The sequence below is a fragment of the Stenella coeruleoalba genome (genome assembly GCF_951394435.1).
Source record: "Stenella coeruleoalba genome assembly, chromosome: 8".
Classification (NCBI taxonomy): domain Eukaryota; kingdom Metazoa; phylum Chordata; class Mammalia; order Artiodactyla; family Delphinidae; genus Stenella; species Stenella coeruleoalba.
Window position 1 is genome coordinate 64513644 of NC_137154.1, and position 15328 is coordinate 64528971.

General features: G+C 44.5%; 1 protein-coding gene across 1 annotated transcript in view; it reads right to left on the reverse strand.

Annotated features, from left to right (window-relative positions):
* Positions 1-12333, reverse strand: part of RAB38 (RAB38, member RAS oncogene family) — a 69587-nt gene extending 57254 nt beyond the window's left edge. Inside the window, exon 1 of the mRNA XM_079930232.1 lies at positions 12042-12333. Within this exon, the coding sequence (XP_079786358.1) occupies positions 12042-12243 (202 nt within the window). The 5' untranslated portion in view covers positions 12244-12333. The remainder of the gene's footprint in view (positions 1-12041) is intronic.
* Between the last annotated feature and the right edge of the window lie 2995 nt (positions 12334-15328).

A 15328-nucleotide genomic window follows, 5' to 3' on the forward strand; every position in this document is an offset into this window, starting at 1 on the left:
TCAGTTCCTTGTGAGCAGTAAATAAAATGACACATAAAAATGCACGGCACCATGCCTAACACCCAATAAATGGGGAAAACAGTCCTCCCAACAAGTAATTTAAATCAATTTGGTTTCAACTTCACCCTACAAATTAGATTGAAATGTGTTTGAATCCCTCACACTGTAGATAATTTCTTGGTCTCCAATAGGCTGAGGAGTTCACAAGAAGCTAAGTTTTCCATTGTTCTTCCTGAGAGAGCAGATGTATGTAAGGCGGATGAGGAAGAAAGGTTAAATCATGTATCAGGATAACACAGACTACAAAAAATAGCGACTTGGGGCAAAGAGTAATAATTCCGATTTCTCCCAGACATTTGAAATGATTGACTATCCTCTTCCTGAACTCTCTTCCCTTTGCATCCAAAACCTGCTTTTGCTTCGTTCTCCTCCTCCATAGTACTTTCTCCTTTTCTACTTCTTTGCTAACTCCACAGTCATTTCATTAAATTATGTAACAAGTAATTGTGTCAAGCTCTGCTAAAAATCGGAAAGGATATCTGGAGAAGTACAACATAACTCTAATGAATTGCTAAAGGGAGACGTGCCAGAAGGGAGTAGAGTCGTGTCGGATTCAAGGAAGGAAGAGGTTACCACTGGAAGGAGAGAATTCAGGAAATCTTTGTAGAGGAGTTGTCCTTTCAGGTGGGTCTTAAACATCAAGTAGGTTTTGGATACGTTGAAATAAATGGAAGGGCATGTGAACTAGCAAGAAGGGCAGGAGCAAAGGCACAGAAGCAACAAACACGGGGTGTGAGTAAGGAAGAGCAAGGAGTCCAAATGGCCACATTGGAAGCCTCATAAGGGAGCACTGGGGGAAACTATATTAGGCATGTCATTTGAAGCCAAACTGTGGGTGACTTTGGTTCACCCCAATTCCATACCACCATCCTCTCTTCTTTTGCGGTATGTGGGCCTCTCACTGTTGTGGCCTCTCCCTTTGCGGAGCACAGGCTCCGGATGCGCAGGCTCAGCGGCCATGGCTCATGGGCCCAGCCACTCCGCAGCATGCGGGATCTTCCCAGACCGGGGCACGAACCCGTGTCTCCTGCATCGGCAGGCGGACTCTCAACCACTGTGCCACCAGGGAAGCTCCATCCTCTCTTCTTTATGGCATGAACTCCCATAGCTGGATGAATGCTAAGTTCATTTTTTTTGTGCACCAGTACTTGAGACAACAGCAAGACATCTGGTGTTAAAAAGAAGTTTTTAATTCTTCAAATCCCGTCATTAATAAACCAGAGAAGCCTGTATTCTGGTTCTAGTTCTACCACTAACTAGCTCTCTGAGCCTGAGAAACTAATACGAACCCCCTTTCAGAGCATAGCTTCCTCATCTGTAAAATGAAGGATTTGGTTTGATGAACCCTCAAGGTTTTAACTCTGTGAAAATTACCTATATTGCTTCATCTAATCTATCCAAAAACATAAATAAAAACAGTTTTGTCATTTGACCTCCAAATGAATGACATTTTCCTCCGAATTATGAAGATTTTGTTAAATGAAGAAGCACAGTTTTTAAGAATGGTCTTTAAGGTCACTCTCCAGTTTTTATGGTGAAAAATAAAATGAATGCCAACTTAAGAAAAGTGATCACCATATTTATCGATTCTAAAATGTATGCATTTTTCATGTCAATGTTCATAAAATTACGAAGTCTTTCAAGCATGAAAAAACTTGTATTTTGTTCATAAACAAAAAGTTTATTTTGTTTATTAAAGAAATTTTTAGAGCAATGATGAAATAGTTGACTGAAAATTTTTATTGAACAAATACTCATTAAGCACCCACTAGTACCAAGTACTAGGGTTACAGCTGGAAGGAAAAAGCATTCCAATGCAGTAGTAGAAGACTTCTAATCTGAAGTAAGCATGGTATATTATGAGAGGAGATAAACAGTATCTCCCTCAGTCACAGGGACTCAAAAGAGACTTCCTGAAGGAGATGAGATGGGTAAGTGACAGAGGACCCATAGAAGCTATCTAAGTAAAGAAGAGGGAAAGTGTAGTTAGCCAGAGGCAATTGTATGAGCCACAGTATAAAGGGAAAGGTGGTTGAACTGAAGGCATTATAGGATATCCAGAATGGTCAAGAATCATACATATGAGAGATGAGACTGGAATGGGTGACAGGCAGGATCATGAAAGGCTGTGAATTTCATGCTGAAATGTTTAGTCTTTCATTCCGAAAGTGATGAGGATCCACTGAAGGATGCCAAACTGGAGAACACCTAACTAGAGAATGATGCCATGCTAATGATGCCATCTACCTCTGTAGATGACAAGCTGATGGGTGGGAAAGCCTGAGGAAGGGATGGGCATCAGGATGATGCTACAGTAGTTCAGATAAGTTGTGAAGAAGACATGGCTACTGAAAGGAGGGATAAGATAGAGTTATTTGTCAAGGTAGAAAAGACAGGATTTGATTAATATGTGAGAATGGAAAACTAAAGGGAGTGGGGAATGGTGAAATTTAAAACCTGAGTTAGGGCTTCCCTGGTGGCGCAGTGGTTGAGAGTTCGCCTGCCGATGCAGGGGACACGGGTTCGTGCCCCGGTCCGGGAAGATCCCACATGCCGCGGAGCGGCTGGGCCCATGAGCCATGGCCGCTGAGCCTGCGCGTCCAGAGCCTGTGCTCTGCAACGGGAGAGGCCACAACAGTGAGAGGCCCGCGTACCGAAAAAAAAAAAAAAAAAACTGAGTTATTTTCAATGAATAGTTTAAGATAACATAACTTCTCAACGAAGCTCTTGAACAGCTGAAAAAAAATAGTGGAACTCAATAATTTGGAACCCCAGGCTAGAGTCTCAGACTTGACTTTGCCAAGTTGATGGAGACTACTCTAGTACACCCACCTAGAAGGTGAGGATCTTTCCTTGATAGAATAAACCCGAATTCCACCCCAGGAGCCACCATAGCCATCTGGGAATATCCCTCCCAGAATCAAAGGAGTAAAATAATAAAAAGGGTTCTCAATGGTTTGAAAGCAGGGCTTCCCAAAGCGAATTCTCAGAAGAGGGAGCAATCAGGCTCTAAACCTACCACAAGACAACTCTCTTCAAAATGCTTTCAGGTGAGCAATGACTCTAAGGTCCAACCCCACTGGCTATTTAACACCAAACCACTTTTACTGAGCAACTATAATGTGCCAGGCACCATGTTCTACTTACCCTTGGCCCAGTTTCCTCACCTATAAAACTGGAAATAATATGACCCATTTGGCAGGATCATTGTGCTGTTTAAACTGCAAAGTTCACTTTGATAAATTGATTAATGTAAGGAACTATCACTCTTAACCATTGGCTTAGCAAATACATCCTCTCCTAATTTGACTGCCGGTCCCTCTCACCACCTCCCTCCTTACATTGTAATCTCCGGCAGTGCCGGACGACCCACAGCCCTCACCACGTCCCCTCACCTCCACACCATGGTTATGGCAGATGCCACGTTTTGACCTTCTTTAGCACCTGACATTTCTCCCTCAGGGCACTTATTAAAACAGTCAATAATTATCTCCATGATTATCTTTAAATATCTTTATGCTCCACCAGAATATCAGATTCCATACCAATGTCCATTTCATTCCCCCCTGAAACCCGATGCTTATCAAGTGAATGAATAAATTTTCCCAGGCAAGATCTTACAACTCTCAAACCTGAGGTTTTAAAATGACTTTCAGACAACCCTAAGAAGGGGAGAAAATATTTGCAAACGAACCAACTGACAAAGGATTAATCTCCAAACTACACAAGCAGCTCATGCAGTTCAATATCAAAAAAACAAACAACCCAATCCAAAAATGGGCAGAAGACCTAAATAAACATTTCTCCAAAGAAGATATTACAGATTGCCAACAAACACATGAAAGAATGCTCAACATCACTAATCATTAGAGAAATGCAAATCAAAACTACAATGAAGTATCACCTCACACCAGTCAGAATGGCCATCATCAAAAAATCTAGAAACAATAAATGCTGGAGAGGGTGTGGAGAAAAGGGAACCCTCTTGCACTGTTGGTGGGAATGCAAATGGATACAGCCACTTTGGAAAACAGTATGGAGGTTCCTTAAAAAACTAAAAATAGAATTACCATATGACCCAGCAATCCCACTACTGGGCATATACCCTGAGAAAAGCATAATTCAAAAGAGTCATGTACCACAGTGTTCATTGCAGCACTATTTACAATAGCCAGGACATGGAAGCAACCTAAGTGTCCATCAACAGATGAATGGATAAAGAAGATGTGGCACATATATACAACGGAATATTACTCAGCCATAAAATAAACGAAACTGAGTTATTTATAGTGAGGTGGATGGACTTAGAGTCTGTCATACAGAGTGAAGTAAGTCAGAAAGAGAAAAACAAATACCGTATGCTAACACATATATATGGAATCTAAAAAAAAAGGTTCTGAAGAACCTAGGGCCAGGACAGGAATAAAGACGCAAGACATAGAGAATGGACTTGAGGACACGGGGAGGGGGAAGGGTAAGCTGGGACAAAGTGAGAGAGTGGCATGGACATATATACACTACCAAATGTAAAATAGACAGCTAGTGGGAAGCAGCTGCATCGCACAGGGAGGTCAGTTCGGTGCTTTGTGGCCACCTAGAGGGGTGGGATAGGGAGGGTGGGAGGGAGACACAAGAGGGAGGGGATATAGGGATATATGTATACATATAGCTGATTCACTTTGTTATACAGCAGAAACTAGCATACCATTGTAAAGCAATTATACTCCAATAAAGATGTTATAAAAATTAAAAAATTAAAATAAATTAAAAATAAAAAGACTTTTAAATGAAATGCAGTAAAATAGAACAAAATATTTAAGTACCATTTTGACCCTCAGTGAGAGTACCTGTGTTCTGACAAAGCCAGAATGAAACAGATCCTGGGTTTCCTTTTGACCTGGGTGGGCCTCAAGGGCTCCACTTACTCCTTCTTTCTAGGAGCCCATGAACTCCTCCCTCTATAGCTCTACAACTTAGAATCTGTCTTCCTTCTAGTCACCATCCCTCCAATCACCTCATCCCAACCACTTTAATTCTTTCCACCATGATGTTTATAATCTATTGGCAATGGGGAACCACCAAAGTGATGTTCTGGGAAGATAAACTTGACCTTAGCACACATAAGAACTGTTGGAGGAAGAGACTAGAGCTAGCCAGGTGGCTATGACAGCAAGACAGGTACATAATAATAGTGCTGTCCCTGGTCTAAGGCCGTGACAGGAGAGGCATAATCACTAACTGACATGGAGATTGATAGCATGTGTGGCTCAAAAGAGAAGGAGAAAAGATGGCAGAGGTTTCAAGTCTTAGTGACTGGGTAAAAAGTAGTATAGTTCACATAAACTAGGAAGACCAGTATGTGGAGAGATATGTCTAGTTGAGGTTTACAAATAGCATCATTTACTACTTTCATTAAAAGGGGTGATGGGGGCTTTCCTGGTGGCGCAGTGGTTGAGAGTCCGCCTGCCGATGCAGGGGACACGGGTTCATGCCCTGGTCCGGGAGGATCCCACGTGCCGCAGAGCGGCTGGGCCCGTGAGCCATGGCCACTGAGCCTGCGTGTCCGGAGCCTGTGTTCCACAACGGGAGAGGCCACAACAGTGAGAGGCCCGCGTACCGCAAAAATAAAACAAAAAGGGGGTGATGGTGTGATGGTAGATATTCTCTGCTTGTGTTCCTTTGTTGTTGTACTGTTGTTTTGTTTTGCACTTTGCATTTTTGCTACATTGAGCATATATTACTTTATTAAGAGAAAAAACCAACCATCTTGTTTTTTTTATGCAACTTGGCTATGACATATTGATCTTGCAATATATATGAGATATCATAAAGACAATGTCCAGCAGAAAGACGAAATTGTAGGCCTGAAGCTTGTGAGAAGGCAAGGTTATAGGCACAGTTTTGTAGTTATAAACATAGAGTTTAAAGCCTCAGGAATGCATGAGCTCCCCAGAAGAAGGAGACGGAATTAAAAAGGGCCGGAGGATGAACTTCTGTCTCACGTCGTGTGGCCCTGAAGTCCCTCACAGGGAGTAACTGGTGCTAGGTAAGAACACAGGAAATATCACACTAGCTAGAGGCTTTGTTCAGCCTGCTCAGAGAATGGATGGATGCGGTGTGGACAGGACCCTGTCTGCATCTCCAGAGTATTTTGGAGTTACCTATATCAGTACACTTTACTCACCGTTACAATGATTTGCTTCTGTGCTGTCGTGCCCACTAAACCATGAACTTTTTGAGGTCAGGAATCAAGTCTTGTTCAGTTCTTTAGCCTTCTCTGTTTTCCCCTCACCTAGCACAGTGCCTAACACATACCAGGCATTTAATATACACATCTGCTCAAGAAACCAACCACACACATAGGAGGTGTTCCCTGCACTCCCTCCTTCTCTCAAATGACTTAGCGTTCCTTGGTCAGGCTGCTATGTGCCCTCTTGTCTAGAGGAACTAGTCCTCTAAAGCCTAGATGAGGGGACTTGTCCCACAGGCCTAATGCCCATGTGTCTGTGACACAGGGAGATTCTAATGACCTCCCTGCGAGAAGCCCTGAGGTGTGTTGCCCACCCATCATTCACCTCACTTTGAAAGTTCACTGTTTTGTTCAGTGTACATACTATTTACTTGTAAGCACATAGCATGTTAATCCACACGGTATTTAGAAAATCTATAATTAGCCAGGCTAGAAACAAGGCAATAAAGTGCCCACCAGAAAGTGGCCCAGACTTGCCATGCATTTTTACTTTTTGGTCTGACACAGTGGTTGCCAAATTTAGCTCTTTCTACATTTTTAGATCTAATTACGTGGATATTTAAAACCCTTCTTCTAAAACTTCCTGGAGAATTAGTCTTTTAGAAAAAGATATTGAAGAGGTGCTCAAGTCCAATCCCTTCCCTCAGCTGAATTTCACAATGTGGAAGCACTTTACAGACACTAAAACAACACACCGGTGTGACCCAGATGAATCTCACGGCCACTGGTGTGGGCAGTCAGCGTTTCCAGGCTCCTGACTCTAGACCGGGGCTACCCACTGCTGTCACTCTGCCTGTTGGATAATTAATGTCCTCCAATGCTTCTCTGTCACACAGCTTAGGTGGGGAAAGTTAGTATAGATGTGCCCTGCAGGGAAATGTTTTTCTGGATCTTGTTTTAGCTATATAGGGGAATTTATTATTTAGGAGAGTCTTGCAGTGAAACTTTCACATGGGGAAGAAGCATTCTCTAAATTACCTGCCAACTTAATTTATTTTCTACTGTATTTGTTAAGTCTAGCATCAGGTTTTCTGATGACCAACAGACCTGGTCATTTCTCTCATATATATGCATAAAAGATGAAGTTAAACAGACCTACTGTTCCTATTCTCCTCCGCCACGTGCGAGCTCTTGTGACCTTGGGTCTCTGATTCTTGATCTCATATAAAATAGGCCTAACACTACCCGCTCTGTCAATATCCTCAGCAACGTTGGGAAGATCAAGCAGGAAAATGTATGTGAAAGTAGTTTGTAATAGCGATTAAAACAACAAGAGTAATAGCTAACGTTCCGAATGTGTCGGGTACAGCTTTATATGAATTAACTCATTTCATTCTTGTAATGCTAAGATACAGATTCTGCTGTTGTCCCCAGTTTTTTGACAGGAAACCAAGGAATAGAAGTTAAGTAACCTGCACAAGTCACAAAGCTAGTAAGTAAAGAAGTTGGAATAAGCTGCCACGTACTAACTGGGCACAGTAAGACTATATTAAAGCTGACAGAGACTGCAAGAGATAACACAGCATGAATATGTGATATCACAGGAAAATGAAACAGCTGCCATTTTAAAGATGGAGCAACTCAGATCCAGCAGGGTTTCATGACTTGCCCAATGTCAAGTATTACAGTTTTAGAATATCCACAATTTATGGATAGAATAAGTAATAATATGTTTATTAGTATTCTAATTAGTATTCTAAAATATTCTATTTTTAAATTGTGGGAAGTAGAGCAAAGCTGTTAGGAACCTGGGTGCGGGATTCAATGGCCACGTTTTAAATTCCAGCACTACCATTTAACCAACTATTTTACTGGAAAATTAAAAATTAAATATGCACAGACAATTGTAAGAATAAATGCTTAAAAGATGTTAGCAACTATTACTATCACTGTCCTAATTCCTGTTGCCAGTTCCCAAATCACATCAAGAGTTCTAGACAAAATTGTATAGTTCTCTTTGAAAGTGATAATGGAGTCATCACAGCATCAGGATTTGGAGAGGAGTAGGAAAGGAGAGTCTCAAGTGTGAACTTTTCTTTCTTTCTTTCTTTCTTTTTTTTGATAATTCTATAAAGTGAAAAAACCCTATAACCAAGAATCAAATTTTCAGAAATAGATTTTCATTCCACTTCCTTCCACTCTCTGCACAGTGGTACTGATTAACATCCAAAACCATGTTAGAAATAGGAGAGAGAAGGCAAGAATAATCTATCTACTAAAGAAGCAGTGCCATTAAAAAGGAAGAAAGTATCACCCCAGTGGGCCACCTCTGCACCAGGCGCTCACAGGCCTTTGGTTATAAAGAGCATGGCTTGATTCCAAATCAGACAGACCTGCTTCAAAGCCAGCTCTTCCACTTATTAGCTGGGTGGCCTTGGGCAAAGTGACTTAACTTCTCTGACTCTATCAAGAGTTTCTGAACCCAGAGCTAACTCAGCTGCTCCTCTACGGCAGAATCACTGGGATACAGGGCAGCTGCTGTCCCCTATGGGGTCTGTGGGATTCATCACGCTGGTTTAAAGGTCTACTTCACAAGCCCTTGGGGAGGGGGAAGGGTAAGCTTGGATGAAGTGAGAGAGTGGCATGGGCTTATATATACTACCAAATGTAAAACAGATAGCTAGTGGGAAGCAGCTGCATAGCACAGGGAGATCAGCTCGGTACTTATGTCCAAGTAGAGGGGTGGGATAGGGAGGGTGGGAGGGAGACGCAAGAGGGAAGAGATATGGGGATATATGTATATGTATAGCTGATTCACTTTGTTATAAAGCAGAAACTAAACACCATTGTAAAGCAATTATACTCCAATAAAGATGTTAAAAAAAAAAAAGAAAAGGTCGTCACAAGCCCTGAAAGGTACTTCTTGGAGTTTTTTTCAGGAGCAGACTGGCCCGTCTAAGTGGCCACAAGACACACATCATGGGAATTAGCTGAACAAATAGGACCCTACTTGGCATTTAACCAAATGGATATTAAAAGTCTAATTGAGCAAAAATTCCCTCTCTAGCAGATGGATGTGATACCCTATCCAGACAGGGCATGTCCCCTCTACCTCATCCACACCCCCAGCAATCTCAACGCAAGTCCCCCAGCTTTCATGACCTGTTCTTTTCAGACACACACCAGAAGTGAGCACAAAGGAGACAGAGGAGCATTCCTCAAGGGTGGACAGACAGGCTGACCTGAAGATGCTATAAGATACACTTAGCTGACTGAAGTCTGGCTGGGAAGTTGAGGCTGGATTCCATATGAACTCACTCCTCACAGGACCAGCTATGCAGCTTGAAACATGTCAGTACTGCGCTCCAGTCACCCTTTCCCACAATGGCCCAACTTCCCCCCAACCAGCTTTGCCTGCTGCCCAACTTCTAACTCAGCCCACAGGGCCTTTGCGCTGGAGGCTGCCAAAGACAGGTTAGCACTAAACATCAGAGCTCCGGGAAAAGGAAGCTTCCCTACAGAGATGGTGCACACCACTGTATCTATAGGACTAACTTTCCACGGCTCCTCAGATTTCTTACTTATACAGACTTCTGCGACTATAGCCTCCATGGCAACTTCAGAACTGACTCATGGCTCAGGAGGTATTTCGAAGCTTGGGAATGAAATTGCTCAAGACAGCATGTGGTAATATGGACAAAGCTGGAAAATAGTGCTGGATGTTTGGAATACATTGTATGTGCCCATTGTTTACCAGGAATTATCATTTAACAAGGTTTAATTAGCACATTTACATCATGTCCTTCTTGCCTAGCGTTTATGCATGTTCAAAAAAATTGGTAGCTAGGGTAACAACAGTCCATGCAGCTCTCCTAGGTAGTAAGTACTAATGGGTTTAGCTAGCATTTGCTGGTTGTTCATCTCTTGTTTGCTCCTTTGTTGAGAGAAAGCATTCTATCTATTTACAGACAAGGAAACTGAGACCAGGAAGTTAGCGAACTTGCCTAAAATCACCCAGGACATATGGGGTAAAACAGGGATCCAGACAGGAGCAGTTCGACTCTGGAATTTAGGTTCTTCATCTTTATACCCTACTATTGTCCCTGTTAGGTGATGACACTGAGACCCACAGACATTATGTAACACGTCTGAGGTCACATCATTATTTGCTTTTCACATAAAAATCTAAATTACAGCTACATCCCCTTCAAACAGTAAGCTAATTCTAAACTTCGGTCCTAGAGACTTTGATGCAGCCGGAAGAGTTGTCAGACACTGAAACAAGCAGCAACGAAGTGCACAGACTCATAGAGGATTTTCTAGGTATAAAGCCCAATCAGATAGTGGCCAATGACACCTTCTGGTCTCTGATAACCCCTGTGCTACTAGAGCTGCTAAAAATGACACCAAAGGCATGAATCTGTTCAGATGCCAAGAGTTTTATCATAAGACCTGGAAGCTCATGATTAAAGAGGCACTGGAGTCCCCAGAACCAGAAACGCCTTTTTGAAAATTTTCCACATTTGTTCTCGCTTCAGGCCATGATAAAGAGTTTCCAGTCAAACGCACCAGCTAAAATGAACCTGTTTTCTGCAAGAGAAGCGGCCAGTTTGGGTCCAGCACTTATAAAGGTTCCTAGTGCCACAGACTATGAAATAGGCAGAAGTGAAGCGGACTATTTGAAGGGGTTCACAGGGAATCCCAGAGGACCTTAAAACTTCTGAGCAGGAAGGGTCCTAAGATGTCATTGTCCAACCACTCTCCAACTTAACAGGGATGCAGCTGAGCTGAAGGGACTTCTCTGGAGCCACTGAGCAGGTTAAGTGAGTGGCAGGGCCAGTAACTGTAATGAGGGGTTAGACGTGCCCAGGTTGCCAACAGCCTCTGTCCAAGGACTCACTCTTTATACCCCAAGCTTAGACTGAAGGCCTAACTTCTGGTACAAACCCTAGGAATCAAATTCTGATTTCAAACATTGTAAAGATGCTTCTCATTTTCCAGACCTCTCAGTGAAAACTTTAGGGACAAATCAAGAAATCTGTGGCTAATGTCATAGACCCTTAGACAAAAATGGCCCTAAAATAATACTCAGTCTCCTTTTCATAGATGACAGAGAGCCAGAGAGAGAGAGAGGGACAGACAGACAGACAAAAAGACCCAGAGAGACAGAAAGAAAGAGAGAGAGAAATAATACTTTACCCCCAATACATACACAGAAAGTTCCTCGGCTTTCTCAAAGCAGAGAACGTCCAACTTGCTTGATTGAAGGGTAGAAAAGGGGGGTAGCAAAAGTTGGAATGCAGTGAGAGATTGGAAACTGGAATTGGGAAACTCCTCTAGCCTGGAACTCTCCTGGTTCCCGCTGTGAACCGGTCTAGGGGCTTCCCGTCGATGGCCCAAGCACAGAAGGGCGGGCAGGGCACTCAGGGCCGCGCCACCGGCGGGACTGCCCGTGCCCGGAAAATGAGCTGGAGACCAAGAATTGAATGCAACTCCGGGTATTCTCCCTCTGGGTCCCCCGGGAGGCCCGCGCTGGGGCGACAGATCCCAGGGGAGGCTGTGGGAGGGAGATAAAGCAACAGCCCCAAAGCTCCAGTGAATGCACTTGAAATTTCTGCGCGCGAGAGAGAAACTGTTTTCTTTGACACCAAGTTTCCAGCCCACCGGGAAAAGTCTCTTGCGGCGCAGCGCCCAGGAGATCTGGGTCTCCCACTTGGCCGCAAGCCGCTGCCCAGCGACTGGAGACCGCTGCGAAGCGCTCCCGCCCCCGATCCCCTCCCCCGCTGCTCACCTGCGATGTCCCAGAGCTGCAGGCGAACCACGGTCTCCGGGTCCCAGTGGAGCACCTTGAGCGCAAAGTCCACGCCGATGGTGGCCCGGTAGTGTGAGGAGAAGTTCTGGTGCACGTAGCGCTTGATGATGCTGGTCTTGCCCACGCCCAGGTCGCCGATCACCAACAGCTTGTACAGGTGCTCCTTGTGCGGGACCTGCATCCTGGCGGCCCGCCAGCCGCGCCTTGCTTTGCAGTGCGGGCCGGGGAAGCGCAGCCGGGCCTTGGGCGGGAGAGACTAGCGGAGCGCGAGTGCGGGCGAGAGAGAGCGGAGGCGGCGGGGCGGGACTGGACGGGGCGAGGGGCGGAACTCCTCCGCGGCCGCCTGGAGAAACGCCCAGACAGGAGCCCAGGGGTTAATCCTCCTTCCTACCCCGCGCCGCGCGGCCTTGGAGAGGGGTGGAGACCCGAGCGACTCCCGGGCCCGATAAGTTAGGGGGCCTCAAGGCAAATGCCTTTTGCAGAGGTTATTCGTACAGCACTTTACAGTTTCCGAAGTGCTTTTCTCGCCTGCGATCTTTCCGAAGTGCTTTTCTCGCCTGTGATCTTGGCCACAAAGCTTGGAGGTGTGGTTTTTATTTTCCAAGTTTTGCAAGCGAGAGCGTCAAAAAAATTAAGTGAATTGCCGAGACGGTAGTAAAAAGCCTGGTGAGCCTCTTGAGGTCACGGGCCCCGCCACCATCCCATATGGCAGAGAGAGCGTGGAGGCAAGGCAGCAGGTAATATAATTTCAAGAGGCATAAGAGCTGGATTTGGGTCCGGCACGCCCTGGTTTTCGAGGTGAGTGACCTTGTGCAAGTCATTTCACCTGCCCCTGCCTCCTTTCTTCCTTGGCGATCCGGTAATGGTAATCCTGACCTGTCAGCAGCCTGCGGGTGTGAACACTGAGCACCTTCACACCTATTCAACTAGTAATCGTCTAACCAGGAGGATAATTGGGCTGTAAATGCTGAGGGCATCCATGCTTTTAGCCTCCACCTCTCCTATCCTAAAAGCTCTGAGCAGCATTGAAAGACAATTTAAACAACTAGTCAGATTATTTTACGTGGTAATAATACTAGCAAGCATCTATCCAGCACTTGCTATGTGCCAGGTTTTATACATATGTCACCTAATCGACCCAGCAGTCTTAAAAATAGATACCATTGTGGGCTTCCCTGGTGGCGCAGTGGTTGAGAGTCTGCCTGCTGATGCGGGGGACGTGGGTTCGTGCCCCGGTCCGGGAGGCTCCCACGTGCCGCGGAGCGGCTGGGCCTGCGCGCCATGGCCGCTGAGCCTGCGCGTCCGGAGCCTGTGCTGCGCAACGGGAGAAACCACAACAGTGAGAGGCGCGCGTACCGCAAAAAAAAAAAAAAAAAAAACAGATACCATTATTCTTCCCATTTTACAAATGAGGAAACCAAGGCCTAGACATTTTAAGTAATGTACCTAGGGTCAAACAGCCAGTGAGGAGAAAGTCAGATTCAGACTTAAATCTTTCAGTATGAAAGAGTTTTGTTTTTTTTTTCCCATTTATTCTTTTAACAGATATATATTCGTGCTTGGGATGATAAGGAATAACACAGACAGAGATTCCTAGTCTCAAAAGCTTTACCTTCTCGTGAGTAGAGACAGACAAGACAACTGAAAAATAAACACAATTTGTAATATATTAGTTGATTTCTACCCACACAGGGACACACCAGGCAGGTTATATCTAATAAGTGGACCACGTAGTCTGTCTACTTAGAGCATTGGCCAACACTGAGGCTTCATGAGTGGGAGCAGGTGGGTGGATCAGGAAACCTGAGGTGCCTAAGTCATTTTGAGAGCCTGCAAAAAATTAGGGGTGATGGCAAAATAAGACCCCACCAGATCCAAAATTCTGGTTCTGTAGATCTGAAAGACAAGTTTGGTCTGGGCAAGAAGCTAATATTTTTAACAGTAGAATAAAATAAAAAAATAAAGATGAGAGTACAAAACAATGGCATTAAAAGCAAATATAAAAAAGAAAATCATCAAAGCCAAAAGGTGGTTCCTTGTAAAAAAAAATAACAAATTGACAAACACCTAGTACTACTGATCAAGAATTTGAGAAAACACAAATTGTCAGTATCAGTTCTTATAGACATAAAAAAAATAATGAAAATATATTATGAACAGCTTTCTGTGAATAAATTTGGAAATTTAAGCAACATGGGGCAAATTCCTTGAAAAACACAATGAACAAAATTGACCCCCCCAAAATGGAAAAACTAGATCATTCATTGTACGTTGATTAGAGGTTGGGTCTGTTTTTAAAAATTAATTTAAAACAGTAAAGCTTTCACAAGTTAACAAAAAAAAAGAAACAAAGAAAGGAAAGCAAAGAAGCTAATGGTGGTCGAAGAAAGGAGGGGGTGGAAGTTTGAGACATCATGTGAGCCAGCTCTCAACGCTATGCCTGATCCAACCTCTTCACAGGCCCCAGCATGTTTTCCCAGCCAATCCAGCTGAGTCATCCTCACTCACCTGGTCTCGTCTTCTGATCAGGAGCCTGTTGGAGCATCAGATGTTTAGATTTACTGTGTGGGGCAGGCAGACCAAAATTCAGATTTTCTGGGACCTGAAGCTTATACACTTGAGGGGAGGGGACTCTTTAAGCAAAAGAATGCAAAATTAAGGACCGGGTCCTAAAGTTTCAGCTTTCCTTCACTGCCTCTCAGGGGACAGTCGCCAAGCATGGTGAGTGAGCTCCCTGGCTAGGCAGGAAGTACTGCAGTTCGTTTCCAGAGTCACTCATTTAGGTCTCATGACCATGCTTCACAGTGGGAAGAAATGACTCTCGGTTTATAATTCTTAAATGTTGTAGACTGAAGCAGCTTGGTGAGTACCCCAGGCTAGCAGTTCAGTAAAATCCTGAAAGACCCTAAGTAAAATGAGGGAGTTGGGTTGCAAGATCTCTGGGGAGTACTTCTGACTTTAAAATTTCAGGGTTTCCCTGGTGGCGCAGTGGTTGAGAGTCCGCCTGCCGATGCAGGGGACGCAGGTTCGTGCCCCGGTCCGAGAAGATCCCACATGCCGCGGAGCGGCTGGGCCCGTGAGCCATGGCCGCTGAGCCTGCGCATCCGGAGCCTGTGCTCTGCAAGGGAGAGGCCGCAACAGTGAGAGGCCCGCGCACCGCAAAAAAAAAATTTCAGAATCTGGGTCTTCTAGACATCTTCCGGCAAGAGTGATACCCCAGCCTTCTAACTACCTCCACCATGGCACCATTACCCGAGAGGTGGAGT